The 16,898-nt window shown below is 42.2% G+C and overlaps 1 protein-coding gene across 2 annotated transcripts; it reads right to left on the bottom strand.

The window, feature by feature from the left end:
• Window positions 1-2,468: 2,468 nt before the first annotated feature.
• svopl (SVOP-like) lies at window positions 2,469-16,862 on the bottom strand. Of its 2 annotated transcripts, none has more exons than XM_080022732.1 (16): window positions 16,796-16,862; window positions 10,922-11,031; window positions 10,217-10,308; window positions 10,014-10,112; window positions 9,866-9,937; window positions 8,404-8,528; window positions 8,259-8,322; window positions 6,516-6,641; window positions 6,262-6,390; window positions 6,107-6,180; window positions 5,447-5,643; window positions 4,071-4,182; window positions 3,904-3,985; window positions 3,520-3,609; window positions 3,317-3,430; window positions 2,469-2,575 (listed from the first exon to the last, which is right to left on the bottom strand). In XM_080022732.1, the coding sequence occupies exons 2-16, from the start codon at window positions 11,028-11,030 to the stop codon at window positions 2,564-2,566; spliced, it is 1,497 nt and encodes a 498-aa protein (XP_079878858.1). In that variant the 5' UTR covers window position 11,031; window positions 16,796-16,862; the 3' UTR covers window positions 2,469-2,563. The 2 variants fall into 2 exon arrangements, with proteins under 2 accessions (XP_079878858.1, XP_079878857.1); XM_080022731.1 differs by having other exon boundaries at window positions 10,922-11,041; window positions 16,796-16,858.
• Between the last annotated feature and the right edge of the window lie 36 nt (window positions 16,863-16,898).

Raw genomic sequence — 16,898 nt, 5'->3', positions numbered from 1 at the left:
TGTTTTTTTAAGTCATTGGGATTTAATAGTGCATAGAAACAAGACAGTGTTTTAAGTGTGTGTAAGATAATGCAAGCGAGGGCGATGCACGTGAATTTGCATCCAACTTGAGATGGAGCACAATGACCCTCGTACATTACTGACTCCATCACCACCAAGCACTGAGATCCAGAGTGGATGTGTACACATAGTCACACCCCCCAGCCCCCTTTGAGTTCCCTACTCTCAATATACAATGCCACCATTATCTCCTTATGATGGACGAGTGACCTCATGTAACCTAGCGATGTGGTGTAGTAATCCAAAACAACGTCAATGAAATACAAAGCACGGTCCTCCATCGCAACAAGAGCTGAGATTCCTCGACTGCTTCCATCAATTCTTTTTCACTGTGTCTGTCCTCATCAGATTTCCAGCATCGCTCAACGGCGGTGGCGGCAGACAAACTCCACATCAACCAACGCCAACCTTTACGACACCACTTAGACAACACATTTTGGAGCATGAATATCAACACAGCGTCATCGACCAACGTCAGAAGGCCGTTCTCACCGTTGTGCTGGCGCTTACCATTCATGTAGTTGCCGTCGCTCCCATTGGTATATCCATCTGCGATGGCAGGTTGCCAGGTAAAGAGTCTAAATCCTCTCCTGAGCAGCAGACATGAGACGTGCCCTGCAGCTGTGATGTCCACCTCCTCGTCCCGGTTCTCCTCACACACACACACCCTAGACCGGTGGTCAGCGCATTGGACCTGCCCCCACTCCACTGGTGACCAGAAACACACACTGGGACTGGTAGACCAAGGGTATCTGAATGTGTGTGTGGAGGGGGGTATTGTCAGACTGACTCCTCCCCATGACACCTTACACAGGCCAGGCGACACACACACACACAGACACACACACACACACACACACACACACACACACACACACACACACTAATCTGAGAAGTCTCAGGGACACAGACTGCAACTCTAACAAGCTTACAGGATCAGGAGGGCCATGGATGACGGATTATAAATACCATGCACTGTATCTCCGTCGCGAAGGGTCAGCGTGCGAGTCCAAAGTTTTAATAATAATTGTAAACAAAAATCGGACAGAATCAGAATGAGTTTATTCCGCCAGGAATATATACTATACTGGGAATTTGTTCTGGTGAGGTTTGGTGTGTTTTGCTACAGACAATTAGCATAAAAAAAGCTTAACAGCCTGAAAAAAATGATTAAATTATAATTATGTTTTTAAATCAAATACAATAATAAGTGAATAAAAAAAAAAGGTTAAATATATACAAATAGCCAAAAAATACAAAACAGAAATGGTCAGATATATACAAATAAACAGAATATACAAAATGCAATACTATGCACAGGATAAATTATTTGTTATAGGTATAATTTATAAATATTGATTATTACTATGTACAATATTGCTTATTACAGTATGTACAGTGTAATACCAGTGTTATCGCACAGACATTATTGTACGAGTTGTGTGTAGCTTGTAAACAACTTTAAGTGATCTCTCCCTGGAGATGCATTTCTCGTCAGGAGAGTTAGGTATAAAGGCAAACTTACGATAACACGAAACCAAGTGTTTAAAGCAGATGTTTTAATTATTTTCTCAGGCCTCTTAACACCATGCTGAGTTTGCTCGCAGATCAGAAGTCACAGAGGGTTTAACCTCTGGCTGAACCCCCCCCCCCCAGCCGAGACCACCTTCACTAATTAAGTCAGACGGTCGGCGATGATCTTACTTAAGTATGGCGTATGAGTCGTGTGAAGACACGTGTGTACACACACACACACACACACACACACACACACACACACACACACACACACACACACACACACACACACACACACACACACACACACACACACACACACAAAAAAGTTAATCACTGAATCAACACAAATGTTGGTTCAGTGATTGTGTTAAAGTAAAAAAAATGTATCTTTTAGTTGACTCAATTTAAACTTCCAAATTTGGTTATGTTAAATTTTGTATATACTTAAGTATATTTTATATTGACTCAATTTAAATCAGAATTATTTTACATTGATTACATTAAATTAAGTTGAATCAATTTGAATATATTACGTATAAATTTATAGAAAAAAAACAAAAAAAAACCACAAACTCTTCATTGCGAATAATCCCCCTTAGCTGTCCTCCTTCCCCTAGTGGGCTCTTAGAAGTGGAGCTCACAATAATCCCCTGGTTGTGACTTTATTTCTACCAAGAGTCTAGCCAGCAATAGCACTTGGAGTGGCTCCCTCTAGTGTCGAGGAGCTCTAGAGATTCCTTGGGATTCAAAAGAATCCAACTGGGATTCAAGGTCATATACAATAATTAAAATTAACACGAAGCATGAGAATTATGCATAACCTTTCACTTTACCAGCGTAAATGTAAGATATAAAAAAAAATAGTGAAAGCACAGGGACAGTGGAACAATATTCAGGATAGTGTTTATTATTTTCACACTACATTTACAATGACAATAAAAAAATCTCTAAAAAGCGTTAATATTTTGGAGACTCAGTAACATCAAGAGCTTTGCTGTGAAAAGAAAAAGGAAGTAAATGGAGATTAATCTTAAACCAGCTTCACAACAAAAACCCCAAACGACAAGAACAAACCAGAAATCTATTCATTCCTACAGAGAGTCAGATTTCACATGCCAAGAGCCGTGACGCCCTGCAGTGCGGGATTTCTGCGTCCGATCAAAGTTCCAGGATGCGTTCAAACTTTTCAACTCATGCAACAAATTTTGGTCCGACAGTACTAACAGAAGTGACGTCGGTCAAGTTTTTTCTTGGAACTGAGATTAAAACTAAGTAAATTACGGTCATAGAGATTATTTGTCACAGTCACGTATTTCAAATTAATGTTATTATATTATTGCCATTTATAATTATTAACGTTGGATGTCACTGTATTCACGATCAAATAAATAAATACATTTTTATGTCAATTCATTGTGTGTATTTTTTATTTTTTGTTCGCACTTTTCAAACACTATATGAAGGAAAAAATGAGCCCGGTGTCAGGGAGGCTTTGCTATGTGTACACAAGCCTGTATTATCCCAGCGTAAGGCCCCAGAACAATCATGCCTATGGCAAGGGAGTTTTTTGAGTGACTGCAGACGGGGTGAACGTGGACTGTTTTCACGATGCAATGCATGTATGCATATGCACCGTATAACCCAGCCCGTGTGTACAATGTGTCGTGCGCAAAATAAAGCCACCACAATTTCCATATTGACATTTATCAGAAACACAAAATGGATCCCTTCTCACCAGCAGCGCTCGGCCCTTTGTCTCGATAGGCAGTAGGAGGTTTCCAAAAGCGCAGATGATACAGGCCACTGAGAACGGAGTCAGGGCCAATAAAACAGACTTGGACATCAGCACCTGTGATGCACATAGTTATGTCACACTTCATCAAAGGAAAGCAGCAAATATCAGCGACGACACCAGAGAGCACTGCAAACATACTGTACCTGTGCTATGAAAGGTGCGATCATGCCTCCGATGCGACTGAAAGACGTGCAAAAGCCCATTCCTAAAGAGCGAGCCACGGTGGGATACACCTGGGTCCAAGAGAAGACGAGACAGAAAAACAAAACAAAACAAAAATTTAAATCATATAGTAAAATAATATTGTGAGATAGTAAAATAATAATTGTTATAATATAAAGACCTGCTTGGACATAATATCCACATCATTAATAATTATTCCTTATTTATAAATATCTTATGAAACCACAAACAGTCATCCCTGAAGTATTGTCAAATTATCGTTATCAAGGTATTAGAGTTATTTTAAAGTTAACCATACAGCTAAAATCAGTTTGGATAGGAATATCCAAGTGCAATCTTCGTACCTCTGCTGTGTAAATGTAAACCACGTTGAAATTCATAGAGACCAGAGACCTGAGCAGGAAAAGCAGCACAGTGAAGCCCAACCTGCGAGAGTGAGACACATAACAAAGGTTTCAAACAAATGTTTTAATGCCCCGCGCCATGACATGGCCACATGTAATGTACGTACATGGTGGTGCAGACGTTAACCAGGAAGAAAAGCAGTGCTGACAGGAGCTGCAGCACCGTCAAACTCCATTTCCTCCCCAACACGTTGAGCAGAGCGATGTTTAAAGGGATGACTACACACGCATGCACGCGCGCGCGCGCACACACACACACACACACACACACACACACACACACACACACACACACACACACACACACACACACACACACACACACACACACACACACACACACACACACACACACACACACATACACACACACACACACACACACACACACACAGAAAGAGAGAGAGAGAATTCAAACTCTTCTAGGAGAAACAAAAATAAAATAAAGAAAAAGCAGTAGAACTGGCGGGAAATGTTAAATGGTCTTTAAGGTCCCCATAACACGTTTTTGAGGCAAGAAATAAGCAATCCAGTTGCTGAATCTTCACTCTTATTAGATCTACAAGGCCTTGTTTAAAAGTTTGTTCCTACTTTTGTTGCCATGCTCCAAGTTTGTGGTAGACATGGACACCACACCGTGACGCACCCGGACTCTCGCCGCAGGGATTTTTTTGTTTCATGTAAATGTCGGAAAATAAAATAAAACAAATAAATACATCGACAATAAAAAACACTCAGATCGGATGACGTGTTGACGTCAGCTCGTGCAGAGAATAAAAAAACCTTTGAAAACAGAGCGTTCAGAAGCCTGAGCATTTGGCTCATGCCGATTACTTTGCTATTAGTTTACCTCATTATTTGACACTTTGGCCACATCTAATATGAATATCTGACACTGTAACACTATACATTTACTGTATATACAGTATGACAGAAAATAAGGAAAAGCATAATAGGTCCCCTTTAAAACTGCTGGTCATGGAACAAGAAAGGTGTTCGTCCAGGATAGCTTTTAATTGTTTATATTACAATATGTACAACTTTTAACTTCTCTCTGTCTCATCACAACATCTTGTGTATTTACTTGTATTAACTAGTTGTTATTGTGTCACTGTATATATTATACCATTTTGTTTTCCACCCTGGTACACACAACATATGAACAGATTTTATATATATTCACTATGTGTATAGTACTATTTCAAACTTTTGACTCAATTGTTTATACAGTCGTTTATTCTTTATTGTTACATTTTTAGCTTTATTCTATATTGCCATTTTTCAATTTTAATTATTTTGTTAGGTTTATTGTTTAATGCCATTTTTTATTCTCATTGTGTAATGATTATTTCCTTTTGGTTTTGAATTGAGCCGCTGTTACACAGCCTCGTTTTCCGTTTAGCATCACGCTGCGACAATATACAATAAATACACCCCACTCAACCGTCTGCACATACCAACTCCCCCCACACCAGCCACTTACGTGCGACCTCGCCAAGGCAGCTGATGAGCAGGGTCTTGTAGTCGCCGTTTCCGAAGGAGATGCAGTAGCACAGCCCGTCCTCGTGGCGGTGCTTGACCCTGTGCTCCTCGTCAGCATCGGTAATGCACAGCAGGTTCTTCTCCAGCAGCTCAGAGCTGCTCAGCACGGATCCATAGTAGGAGAAGGACGCCACGAACCTGCGGGGGGGGGGTAGTCTGTTAAAAAAACAAAAAACAAAAAAAAAAAACATCCATCCACGCGCCATTCAGGGAAATGATCATTAATATGCAGTAACGGCAGAGGTGGTCTAGATTGTGTTACACAAGAGTTTTGCTCAAATGCTTTGATAAAGGGTGACCAAATGCGAAAACTGTGAAACAAAGTTATTTTGCTGCCGATTGTCTGTGGTCATGGGCATGAACCCGCCCCCGAGAAGCCGGTCAGCTTGAGAAGCATGTGTTCAGTGAGAAAGCAGTGAAAGATGGAAGGGGTGACCAAACGAGTGAGCGAACAAACGAGCGATTCAAAAGTTAGTTAAATTTCGTTTTTTTATATTAATAGCAATTTCTTCATTTAAAAAGTAGATTTTCTGGAATGATATACAATTTCAGAGGTTAAAATGGTGGAATGATAAAAAGCAGAAGATGGGAGAGAGCTTACCATGAGTACCACAGCAGGACAGAGGTCCTCCGAAACATTGGACCGACCAGAATACGCCAGCTGCCCCGCTCCCTCTAAACACACACACAGTCAAGTCGTTGTGGTCCATCACACACTCACACACACTCATACTCACACACACTCACACACCTTACCGCCAAAGGTTCCATGAGACGACCCGCTGGCAGCGAAGCTCTGTTCATCCTGGCAATAGACTGCAGGGTTTCCACGGCTGCCTGCGTGTTACCTGCAGACACATTATAACGGGCCGACTCTGGAATGTACTACACAGACAAGGACACAAACAAGAATCACAGAGAGTTTCCTGAATGTAATGGGTGTAGAAATGGACCTAGAGCTGGTAGGAGGTAAAAGAAAACAGAAAAATACGGTGTCCGGCTCATCTCACCTTGAAGAGAAAAATGAGGATCAGGCTCGGAGCGACAGAGATGCGGATCAACCACCGCCAGCCCAGTGTGGGGACCACCGTCATTCCCAGGATCACGATCAGCATGGAGCCCGCCATCCAGAAGATCTATACACACACACACACACACACACACACACACACACACACACACACACACACACACACACACACACACACACACACACACACACACACACACACACACACACACACACCAGATGCAAAGATTGAACAATTTGACATGGTGCTGATGATGTAAATACTGAAAGCCAGGCAAAAGACCGGTTTCTTGAATGCTTATTCAGTTGCTATATCCTGAAATGCATCTAGTGCAGTCGGCTTTGTAAGCGCTTTGAATAAACAGAATAAGGAAACTGAGTGTTTATCACTTGTATATGAATCTCAATGATTTATGATTTGGCTTTGGGCAAAGGACTGCCATTGCTTTTTTGGAACAGGAAAAGTAAAGGACTTCACGCAAAACAAATATAATAAATTTTCAATGTGATCTTCACTAATTACAGTACAGTGGTACCTCGACTTACGACTGTAATTCGTTCTATAAGAACGGTCGTATGTTAAAACAGTTGTATGTCGAAGCATTTTTCCCATATAAATTATGAAATCATGAAGGATGAAAATAAACAAAAAACACAGCACAAACACAGTTAATATGAAAAAAATATCGATAAGCCACAAACTACGTGCACACAGGATGTGTGACTGGACTGCTGACTGACTCCTGACTGCTGACTGGCCGCCGACGCACCAACTGCAAATTTCCATGGTCGTAATTTGGAGCAGTCGGTCGCAAGTCGATACAAATTTTTACGACTATCGCTACTCGTATCATGGATTAGTCGTATGTAGATGCAGTCGTAAGTCGAGGTACCACTGTACTATTAAAAGTGTCTATTTCCAACCATGCTGGATTAATTACTGTGGCAGAGGAGGGGGCGTGGTTAAGCCACAGTCTGCAGGTGATGGTGCTGGCTTCTTCCCGCTGAGGCACAGCTGTAACGGGTCCCCCTTATCAGCCTCATTTGCGCTGAATGGTCGGACCTGGCTGGGAGAGTTTTCTTATGTGTTGTTGTGGCTTGCAGTGGGGATTGCGTGGTGCATGTCGGTGAAACGCCTGCAGACCAGACCACAACCCAGGAGAACCAGCCACGGACAGATTATTCCTTTTATTTTAGGTTTCTGTTTTTGCCAGTGAACCTTTTTGTTTACCATTGTTAATAAAACTCACGCCATGTCAGTGGCCCACTGCCAGAAAGACTCTCCCTTCCTAAACCTGTGCCTGTGGGTAGAGACGCCCACAATTACATTACAATAATTACGTCATGATTTGAATAGTGAAAACAGGGGGAATATCACAGGTTTTCAATGGGTGGATTTCCTTCAAGGACTTTTCAGGCACTTCAGCACAAAGAGGGCTATTTTAAGGTATTGCAGTACTTACATTTCCCAGGATGAAATTCAAGCATATCAAGGACCTGGTAAGAACCTTGATCATAACTTCCGTGTATATATAGGAATTGGGGTGTGGCATTATGCTAATAAGTCATTGTGGACATGCACCTGACGTATCATCTGGCCTTTTCAACATACGCAGGAGGTTAGAACAAACCTGGCTGTCGGCACAAGTAAGATAAGTAAGTAAGAATTTCTATGCACAAGTTTGTGAATGAGAACCATTGTGTGCACACTCTTAACACTTACTGAGGCCAGCGGCAGTAGGTAGGCTCTGTATCTAGCAGGGATGAATTCTGTCTTCAAGACAAACCTGCAGTTGGGAGCAGGAAACACGGAATAAGAAGAGCAGGGCTTTGAGTTTCTTTAGCGGTGTCTGTGGGTGCGTCCTTACCCCTGAGAGACTCCAGCCACACCACAGCCCACCAAGCTGCGCAGAATGATGAACCAGCCGTAGGAGGGGGCGAAGGAAGTGAGGACGGAAAAGTAGGCACTCCACACAAAACCACCAAAGACCACCTAGAAAACAGAGAACACAGGTATGGAGTGGTCTACAATTTGTCCACAGCGATGTGGAAGGCCGATGTCAAAATACAGGTAAAATGGTAAACATCTGTAAAAATTCAATATTATAGGAGGAGCCCATTGGAGAAGGCATCTGGAACATGACAGGACTCAGGCAGATCCATGATTGAGGCATGGCTGACCCATGGAGGGTCACTCCTGGGTCAGTGCTCGGATCTTGCCTGTAATGATATCCCCCTCGATGACGTAATTTCGCACCGGCGCCTGGGAATGCCCCCAGGCTGCATTTCTGAAAAAGCAGTTGCAATGCTTTATCCGTCCACGGGAAGAGCAGTGGATCAAAACAAAAGCAACTTACGTTTTTTTTTAATGGAAAATATACATGTTTTGGAACGGAACACATTGTCTGTACATCTAATAGGATAAAGATATACAACTGATTTTAAAAAACAAATTGTTTGAAAGAATGAATGACAGTTTTTTTATTGTAGATGTATTTAATTGAATCAAATGAATGAAGACACTGTGCATAACCGTATGTAACAGGTGTTTTTACACTTACACCAAATAAATGTGAAATATCGCAACTAATTTAATCGCAATACTTAATGTGTCGCAATGTGTCTACTTTTCATCGTTCCAAGGACTTTTTGGAGGAACCGTCTATATATATATATATATATATATATATATATATATATATATATATCGATCAATATCTAGCCAGCCAGCCAGCCAGCCAGCCAGCCAGCCAGCCAGCCAGCCACTAGGCGGCTGGGAGCCGCCTAGTGGGTGGCTGGAAGCTGGTTGCAACTCGGCTGTCAACCAGCTCGAAGAGCCCTCTTAAGTGGCTCCTACTGTACACACAATATAAAATAAGAAAATATTGACCACTCATAGTAATACAACTCCTATAATTTTTCTCATTTGTCACTGAGGTAGGGGGGCATGGTTTGCTGTCTGTTGCAGGGGGGTGGAGGGAGCACTGGCTCATCTCGCAGCAGACACAGCTGTGTGGGGTTTAACCATTTGAGAGAGGCTTTAAAAACTGCCATGTGTCTCATCTCTACCACAGTGAGGCTGGGTGCTGATCTCAAACCATTGAATGCAACACACCTGAAAAAGTGTATTTTGTCTTCCGAGGGTGAGGGAGTGCCTGTGAATTTAAGTTTGTTTCCTGTGGAGATTTTTGTTTAATTTAAAGGACAAAGCCTGACAGTACCTGAACCCTCTTGTCCGCTCATCCAACCTGGCCCACACAATACAGTCTTGTAACAGTCACATTGATCACAGAACAACTCGACACCTTGGACCTCCAGATTCCCACTGACCTTCCAGCGGCCGTATGCGTCTGCGATGTACCCACAAAGCACTCCACACACCATGAAACCCAGGAACACCATCTAGGAGAATGAAAACAGAAGCAGTTAAAAGTGAAGCCTGGACAACGACACATGGAGCAGCGGCTGAAGAGCTCACCGTGGAGACCAACGCCACCTGCCAGTCGTCCAGACGCCACTCGCAGCGGATCTCCGGGGATACCACCGCCAACAGCATGATCTCCATGGCCTCTACGATCTGAGAACAAAGGAGCGTTCGAACATATTCAGTGGAATAAGGGATCACAAGATAAACCAATTTGGCATCAATGTATTTATTATTATTTTTTTTTTCTCACTCACAGTAGCACTGCCCATGATGAGAAAAAGAAGAATGTGGAAGCGTCCGAAGCCAATGGTCTCCACTGCCTCCTCCACAGTGTAAGTCTTCTCAGCTGAAACGCAGTTGACAAATGTACAGACAAACTGAAGATCAAATTGAGGAAAAAAAAGAGAATGGGAGAGTGTATCTAGTATTACAGAATAGAGAACGCAATGAATTAAATTAAAGTACATTAACACATTTAGCATTGACAGTTACCAGGACATTAGTAGTAACAGTGACAACTGACATTTGTATATAATGCGTGCCTCTTGATCTGGCTTTTTACGATATGTTCATATTTATTGGTGTCCTTGTTGGTAGTGATAGCCTTTCCCTGTGTTCTGATCTCATCCTGTGTGTGGCAGTTCTGCCTGCCGCATGAGTACCGTTTTCTGGGCCCTACGACACAGTTTATTGGCGAAAGTGGCAAGATGTGACAGACCGGGAGCTGATAGAACATTGTCATGAAAGAGGCTCTCCCGTGTGTGTGTGTGTGTGTGTGTGGGGGGGGGGGGTTACCTGTTTGCGCGATAGGCATACAGCCACCTGGGCCCAATTACCCAGCCCCAAGACAGATATAGCTGCTTGAACCACACCCCACTGTGTTCTTATCTTATGAGGATCTTATCTTAGACTGTGTGTTTATTGGGTAGAAAACTTTACTGCGGGTGAGCAGGACTCACCATCGTTACTTAGAACTTCCTGAGATTGTCCACAAGGAGGCTTTTCTTCCAGCTCCACTTCCTGGATATGGATGGCGCTGACCAGCCGAGTCTTCATAAAGGTACCCATGCTGCAACACACTTTTTATTGGAACATATGCGTCTTACAACCAAGGGTTGATATGAGAGCGTAGCAAAGAAAGGCATTGTTAAAAAGCCACTGACTTACCTTTGCTTTGGATTCAAGGGAAACACCAGTTTTTTGGGGGGACTTGTCTGAGATTCAGACAAGGTCAGTACCAATTTGATCCCTGTGCATCCAGTACGGCGACAGCGACGGCTGAATGCTTACTGTGTTCGTTCAATGCAAGGGTCCAGAGGGAATCTACTAGCCTAGCTCCTTGTCTTATTTTAAGCAAGCATCTTGTGTCTTTATGACAAATCAAAATGAGATCTTAGTTGATTTAAATGCAGCTTCATTCGGTTATTTATGACTTATAAGTACTCATCTGGTGAACACAGGGATTGTATTAACAGAATTCCCAAAAAATGAAATATCATTTTAGGGGCAGTGATTGTATTCAGAGAGACAGTGTGACCAGCTAAGTGCTAACTGCATTAGCTCAATGCAAGGCTGTAGAGGGAATTGACGAGCCTAGCTCCAGTTTGACTTTAAGCGATAGTCTTGTGACAAATTAAAATAAGATTTCAGTTGTTTTAAATGCAGCACAGTGATTGTATTAACATAATTCCCCCCAAAAAACTGGAGTATCACTTTAAGAGCGCAGACATTGACTAGGCTCTGTTACATTAAAAACTTCAACTTTAAAAAAACATAACATTACGCAAAGATTGCTTAAAGAGCCATTGCGCAACAGGAAACCTGTCACAATTGACAGGTCAAAGATCCAGGTCAGAGGGGCTTGACTGTTACGACCAGCTTTACATGCACATTGTCAAGGAATGTATTTACTCTCCATATTAATTACACAGACCAACCCGATGGACTAGTTACTGTAAGAGATAATGTTTTCCAATCAACGTGGTTCACTTAATTGAGTTGTGCTGTTGCAATAAGTTTTGGCATGGAGTCAGGCTGAAGATATGTAGAAGGGAAAAGTTATTTCCAAGCATTGGCACTACTTATTTATATATATCTATATCTAATCTATATTATTTATATGCTTGCTGTCTTACTGTATAGAATTACTTTATTGTATAAAGTATAATGGGTGTAGTGGAGGGGGATAACAGGTGGTGGATTCCAGTGTGAATCATATTCCAGTGGTTTTAGTTCTCTTTGTTTCAGGTAAAGTTACCACACACACACACACACACACACACACACACACACACACACACACACACACACACACACACACACACACACACACACACACACACACACACACACACACACACACACACACACAGCGCCGCAGTGGTGAGAAGCCAGCACCATCACCTGCAGACTGGCTTAACCACCTCCCCTCCTCTGCCACAATAAATAATCCAGCATGGTTGGAAATAGACACCTATAATAGTACTGTAGATGACAATGAGTGACACACACACACACACACACACACACACACACACACACACACACACACACACACACACACACACACACACACACACACACACACACACACACCTTGCTTGTTAACACAAATAGCTGATCAGCCAATCACATGGAAGCAACTAAATTGCATTTAGGCATGTAGACATGGTGAGGATGACTTGCTGAAGTTCAAACCAAGCATCAGGATCGGGAAGAAAGGGGATTTAAGTGATTTTGAACGTGGCATGGTTGTTGGTGCCAGATGGGCTGGTCTGAGTATTTCAGAAACTGCCGACCCACTGGAATTTTTACGCACAACCAACTCTAGGGTTTACAGAGAATGGTCCAAAAAACAGAAAATATCCAGTGAGTGCAGTTGTGTGGACGAAAATGCCTTGTTGATGTCAGAGGAGAATGAGCAAACTGGTTTGAGACGATAGAAAGGCAACAGTTACTCAAATAACCACTCGTTACAACCAAGGTATGCAGAATACCATCTCTGAACGCACAACATGTGGATTCTTGAAGCAGATGGGCTACAGCAGCAGAAGACCACACCGGGTGGCACTCCTCTCAGCTAAGAACAGGAAACTGAGGCTACAATTTGCACAGGCTCACATAAAATGGACAATAAAAGATTGGAAAAACGTTGCCCGGTCTGATGAGTCTCGATTTCAGCTGCGACGTTCAGATGGTAGGGTCAGAAGTTGGCGTAAACAACATGAAAGCATGGATCCACGGTTCAGGTGGGTGGTGGTGGTGTAATGGTGTGGGGGATATTTTCTTGGCACACTTTGGGCCCCTTAGTACCAATTGAGCAGGGTTTAAACGTCACAGCATACCTGAGTATTGTTGCTCACCATGTCCATCCCTTTATGAGCACAGTGTACCCATCTTCTGATGGCTACTTCCAGCAGGATAATGCACCATGTCACAAAGCTCAAATCATATCAAACTGGTTTCTTGAACTCTACTCCAATGGCCTTCAGTCACTAGATCTCAATTCAATAGAGCACCTTTGGGATGTGGTGGAACGGGAGATTCACATCATGGATGTGCAGCCGACAAATCTTGAGCAACTGCGGGATGCTATCATGTCAATATGGACCATAATCTCTGAGGAATGTTTCCAACACCTTGTTGAATCTATGCCACAAAAGAATTAAGGGAGTTCTGAAGGCAAAAGGAGGTCCAACCTGGTACTAGCAAAGTGTACCTAATAAAGTGGCCGACGAGTGTATATGTGTGTATACATACTGTACAGGTGATTACGGACGGATCGAAAGATCATACAACACTGGTTCTGCAGTTGCAGTTCATAGCCACAGTCTCAACATGCAAACGGACAACAAGTCTTAAGTGTATTTGTGGTGGAGTTGTATGCCATCGTGTTGCAATGTGCGCTGTACTTTTTTGACAATATGGGTTAGAGTAGTACATTGCCAAGGACGGGTGCATTTTCATAAGTCACAATTAAAACAACAAACAAACAACAAGTTGTAATAGATAGTACCGTACTCACACTAATAGCCGCACAACAATTACACTTCTCTGGTTTTTCCCGAACCCCCCCCCCACACACACACACACACACACACAGAGCAATGGGGAAAATAACACGTCAACATTTTTTTTTTAATATATTTATGATAGGGCTATTGACATGAAATTTTCACCAGATGTCGGTAACAACCCAAGTAATCCACACATATAAAGAAATCAAAACATATGTCCACTTTATTACAATATGTGTAATAAAGTGGATTTAAACAGGGACAAAGTATTGATCACCCTTGTGGAAATTTATTTAATACTTAAAAGCCTTTGTTGGTAATGACAGCTTCACGACGCCTCCTGTATGAAGAAACTAGTCTCAGGCATTGCTCAGGTATGATTTTTGCCCATTCTTCCATACAAACCGTCTTCCAATCTTGGAGGTTCCGGGGGCCTCTTCTATGAACTCTGATCTTCAGTTCTTTCCATAGATTCTCAATTGGATTCAAATCAGGTGATTGACTGGGCCATTCTAGCAACTTGATTTTCTTTCTCTGAAACCAGTGGAGAGTTTCCAAATCAAGAAGGCCTCAGTACATTTCTCCATTCATCCTTCCTTTTTTGACCTCACCAGGGGTCCTCACTGAGCCACACACGTAGGCTCCACTACCTTCTGTACTGTATGTAGCATACTGTACTGCATAATGTATCACTGTTCAGGGTTGTTCGTGATGCCATATTGCTGCGCCGTACCGTTGTATACTGTGCTGTATTATCCCAAACACTACCTCACTTTATTCACATGCCACTTTAATGCACATATCTGTATATACATAATTGCCTATTCCATATTCATAAGCATATTCCCTCTATCTATTCCATTTTATTTCATTTTTATTGTATTTTATTTTATTCTATAAATTTTTATTTATTCTATAAGTATTCGACTTACTGTATTACGTTTTAGGAGTCAATTAGTTGGGCTATTAGAAATTTTTCCTAGGACATAGTGTGTTATTACCGGGTGCGTTGCATTACATTTCACTGCATATATGTATAAAAGTATGTATATGTAAGTGACGAATAAAAATCTTGAATCTTGAATCTTCAATTATGAGAAGTCTGCCAGTACCATATGCTGAAAAACAGCCCTACACCATGATGTTTCCACCTCCAAACTTCACTGTGGTTATGGTGTTTTTAGGGTGATGTGCAGTGCAGTGCCGTGCCATTTCTCCTCCAAACATGGTGTGTGCTATGACATCCAAAGAGTTCAATTTTGGTCTCATCTGACCAGACGATTTTTTCCCCAGTATTTCATTGGCTTGTCCAAATGTCGTGCAGCAAACTTCAAACGAGCCTCAACATGCTTTTTCTTCAGCAGTGGTGTCTTGCGCGGTGAGCGCGCATAGAGGCCATGGTGGTTGAGTGCATTACTTATTGTTTTCTTTGAAACAACTGTACCTGCTAATTCCGGGTCTTTCTGAAGCTCTCTGCGAGGGGTCCCTGACAACACTTCTAGTTATTCTTTTGACCCCCTCCGTTGGAAATCTTGAGAGGAGCATCTGCTCAATGGCGAAAATTATGTTCTTTCCAGCTCCGGATAACGGCCCCACTGGTGCCCACTGGAACATTCGGAAGTTTAGAAATGCATCTGCAACCAATGCCATCAGTATTTTTTTTGCAACAATAAGGTTGCAAAGGTCTTGAGAGAGCTCTTTGGTTTTACCCATCATGAGATGCTTCTTGAGTGACACCATGGTAATGACAAACCTTTTTATAGGCCATCAATTGGGACTAAACCAGCTGATATTAATATGCAGGGATAGGTGGCAGGATCAATACTGACAGATTTCAGCTGGTTTCTTGGCTCCCCATGCCTTTTTTGCAGCTCCTATCCTTCATGTGTTCAATATTTATTCCCGGTTTCATTCCACTTTATTACACGTGACGTAATTTATGGACATATATGTTTTGATTTCTTTGTATGAGTGGATTACTTGGGTTGTTGCCGGCATCTGGTAAAGATTTCATGTCAATAGCCCCATCAGTATTATATATTTACTGAGGAAAAATGTTGACGTGTTCAATACTTGTTTTCCCGCTGTACACACACACTTTTTTTGAATATATATATTTGATATACTAATTTACCCGCTATTTCAGAAGACAGGACATAGTGTAAAACCGGATTGTTAACTTCCAATTCCCGACCGACGCCGGAGTCGTGCCAAAAAATGATCGTCAGGCTAGGCTTTGTGTCAAATATAACCCTCAGGAATTAAACCAAGTCATTTTGAGGTGTAAACAACATTTTAGTCACAGGGTAGAACCAGCAATCATTCAATTTTGGAAAATGAAAGTTGAGAATTGCATTTTATGTTTTGGGAAGTGCAAGCGGGTTGTGTGAGTGAGTTGTATTGTCCCTTAAAATATATTTCAACTGGTCGACAGGACTGGGGGGGGGTTGTAATCTTCTAAATATGACCCTCATGAATGAAACAAACTTGTTTTGATGCATAAATAACCTTTCGGTGACGGGGTCGACGCCGCAACCTTTTTCTGGCGGAAGATCACGTTTTGCCACGACACCGGTCCTTCACAACAATCTCCAAAAATCACTTTCGGTAACTCCGTCCTCTACGAAACCCGCAGAACGTCAAGGAAATCAAACACCTGGTTTGATTTGTAGCTCCCCATACCATATTCATGACACCGCAGGCTTCCCCGCAGGTGGAAATCCTTAAAAAAAAAAAATACGCTCGGTTCTACCGACAACGCACGTATATTCCTGTACGGGGAAAAAAAGCACGTTATCGAGGTGGTTGTCAACTTACTCGGGAGGCTTTGATTCAGTCGACGTTTTAATCTCGCCTCCTCACATAATGTGGTAGCAACAAAAAGTTGACGCTTTCAAAAGGTAGTGGAAGAGGCGCATCG

Source organism: Zeus faber (assembly GCF_960531495.2).
Source record: "Zeus faber genome assembly, chromosome: 21".
NCBI lineage: Eukaryota > Metazoa > Chordata > Actinopteri > Zeiformes > Zeidae > Zeus > Zeus faber.
This window is presented reverse-complemented; position numbering and strand designations above follow the sequence as displayed.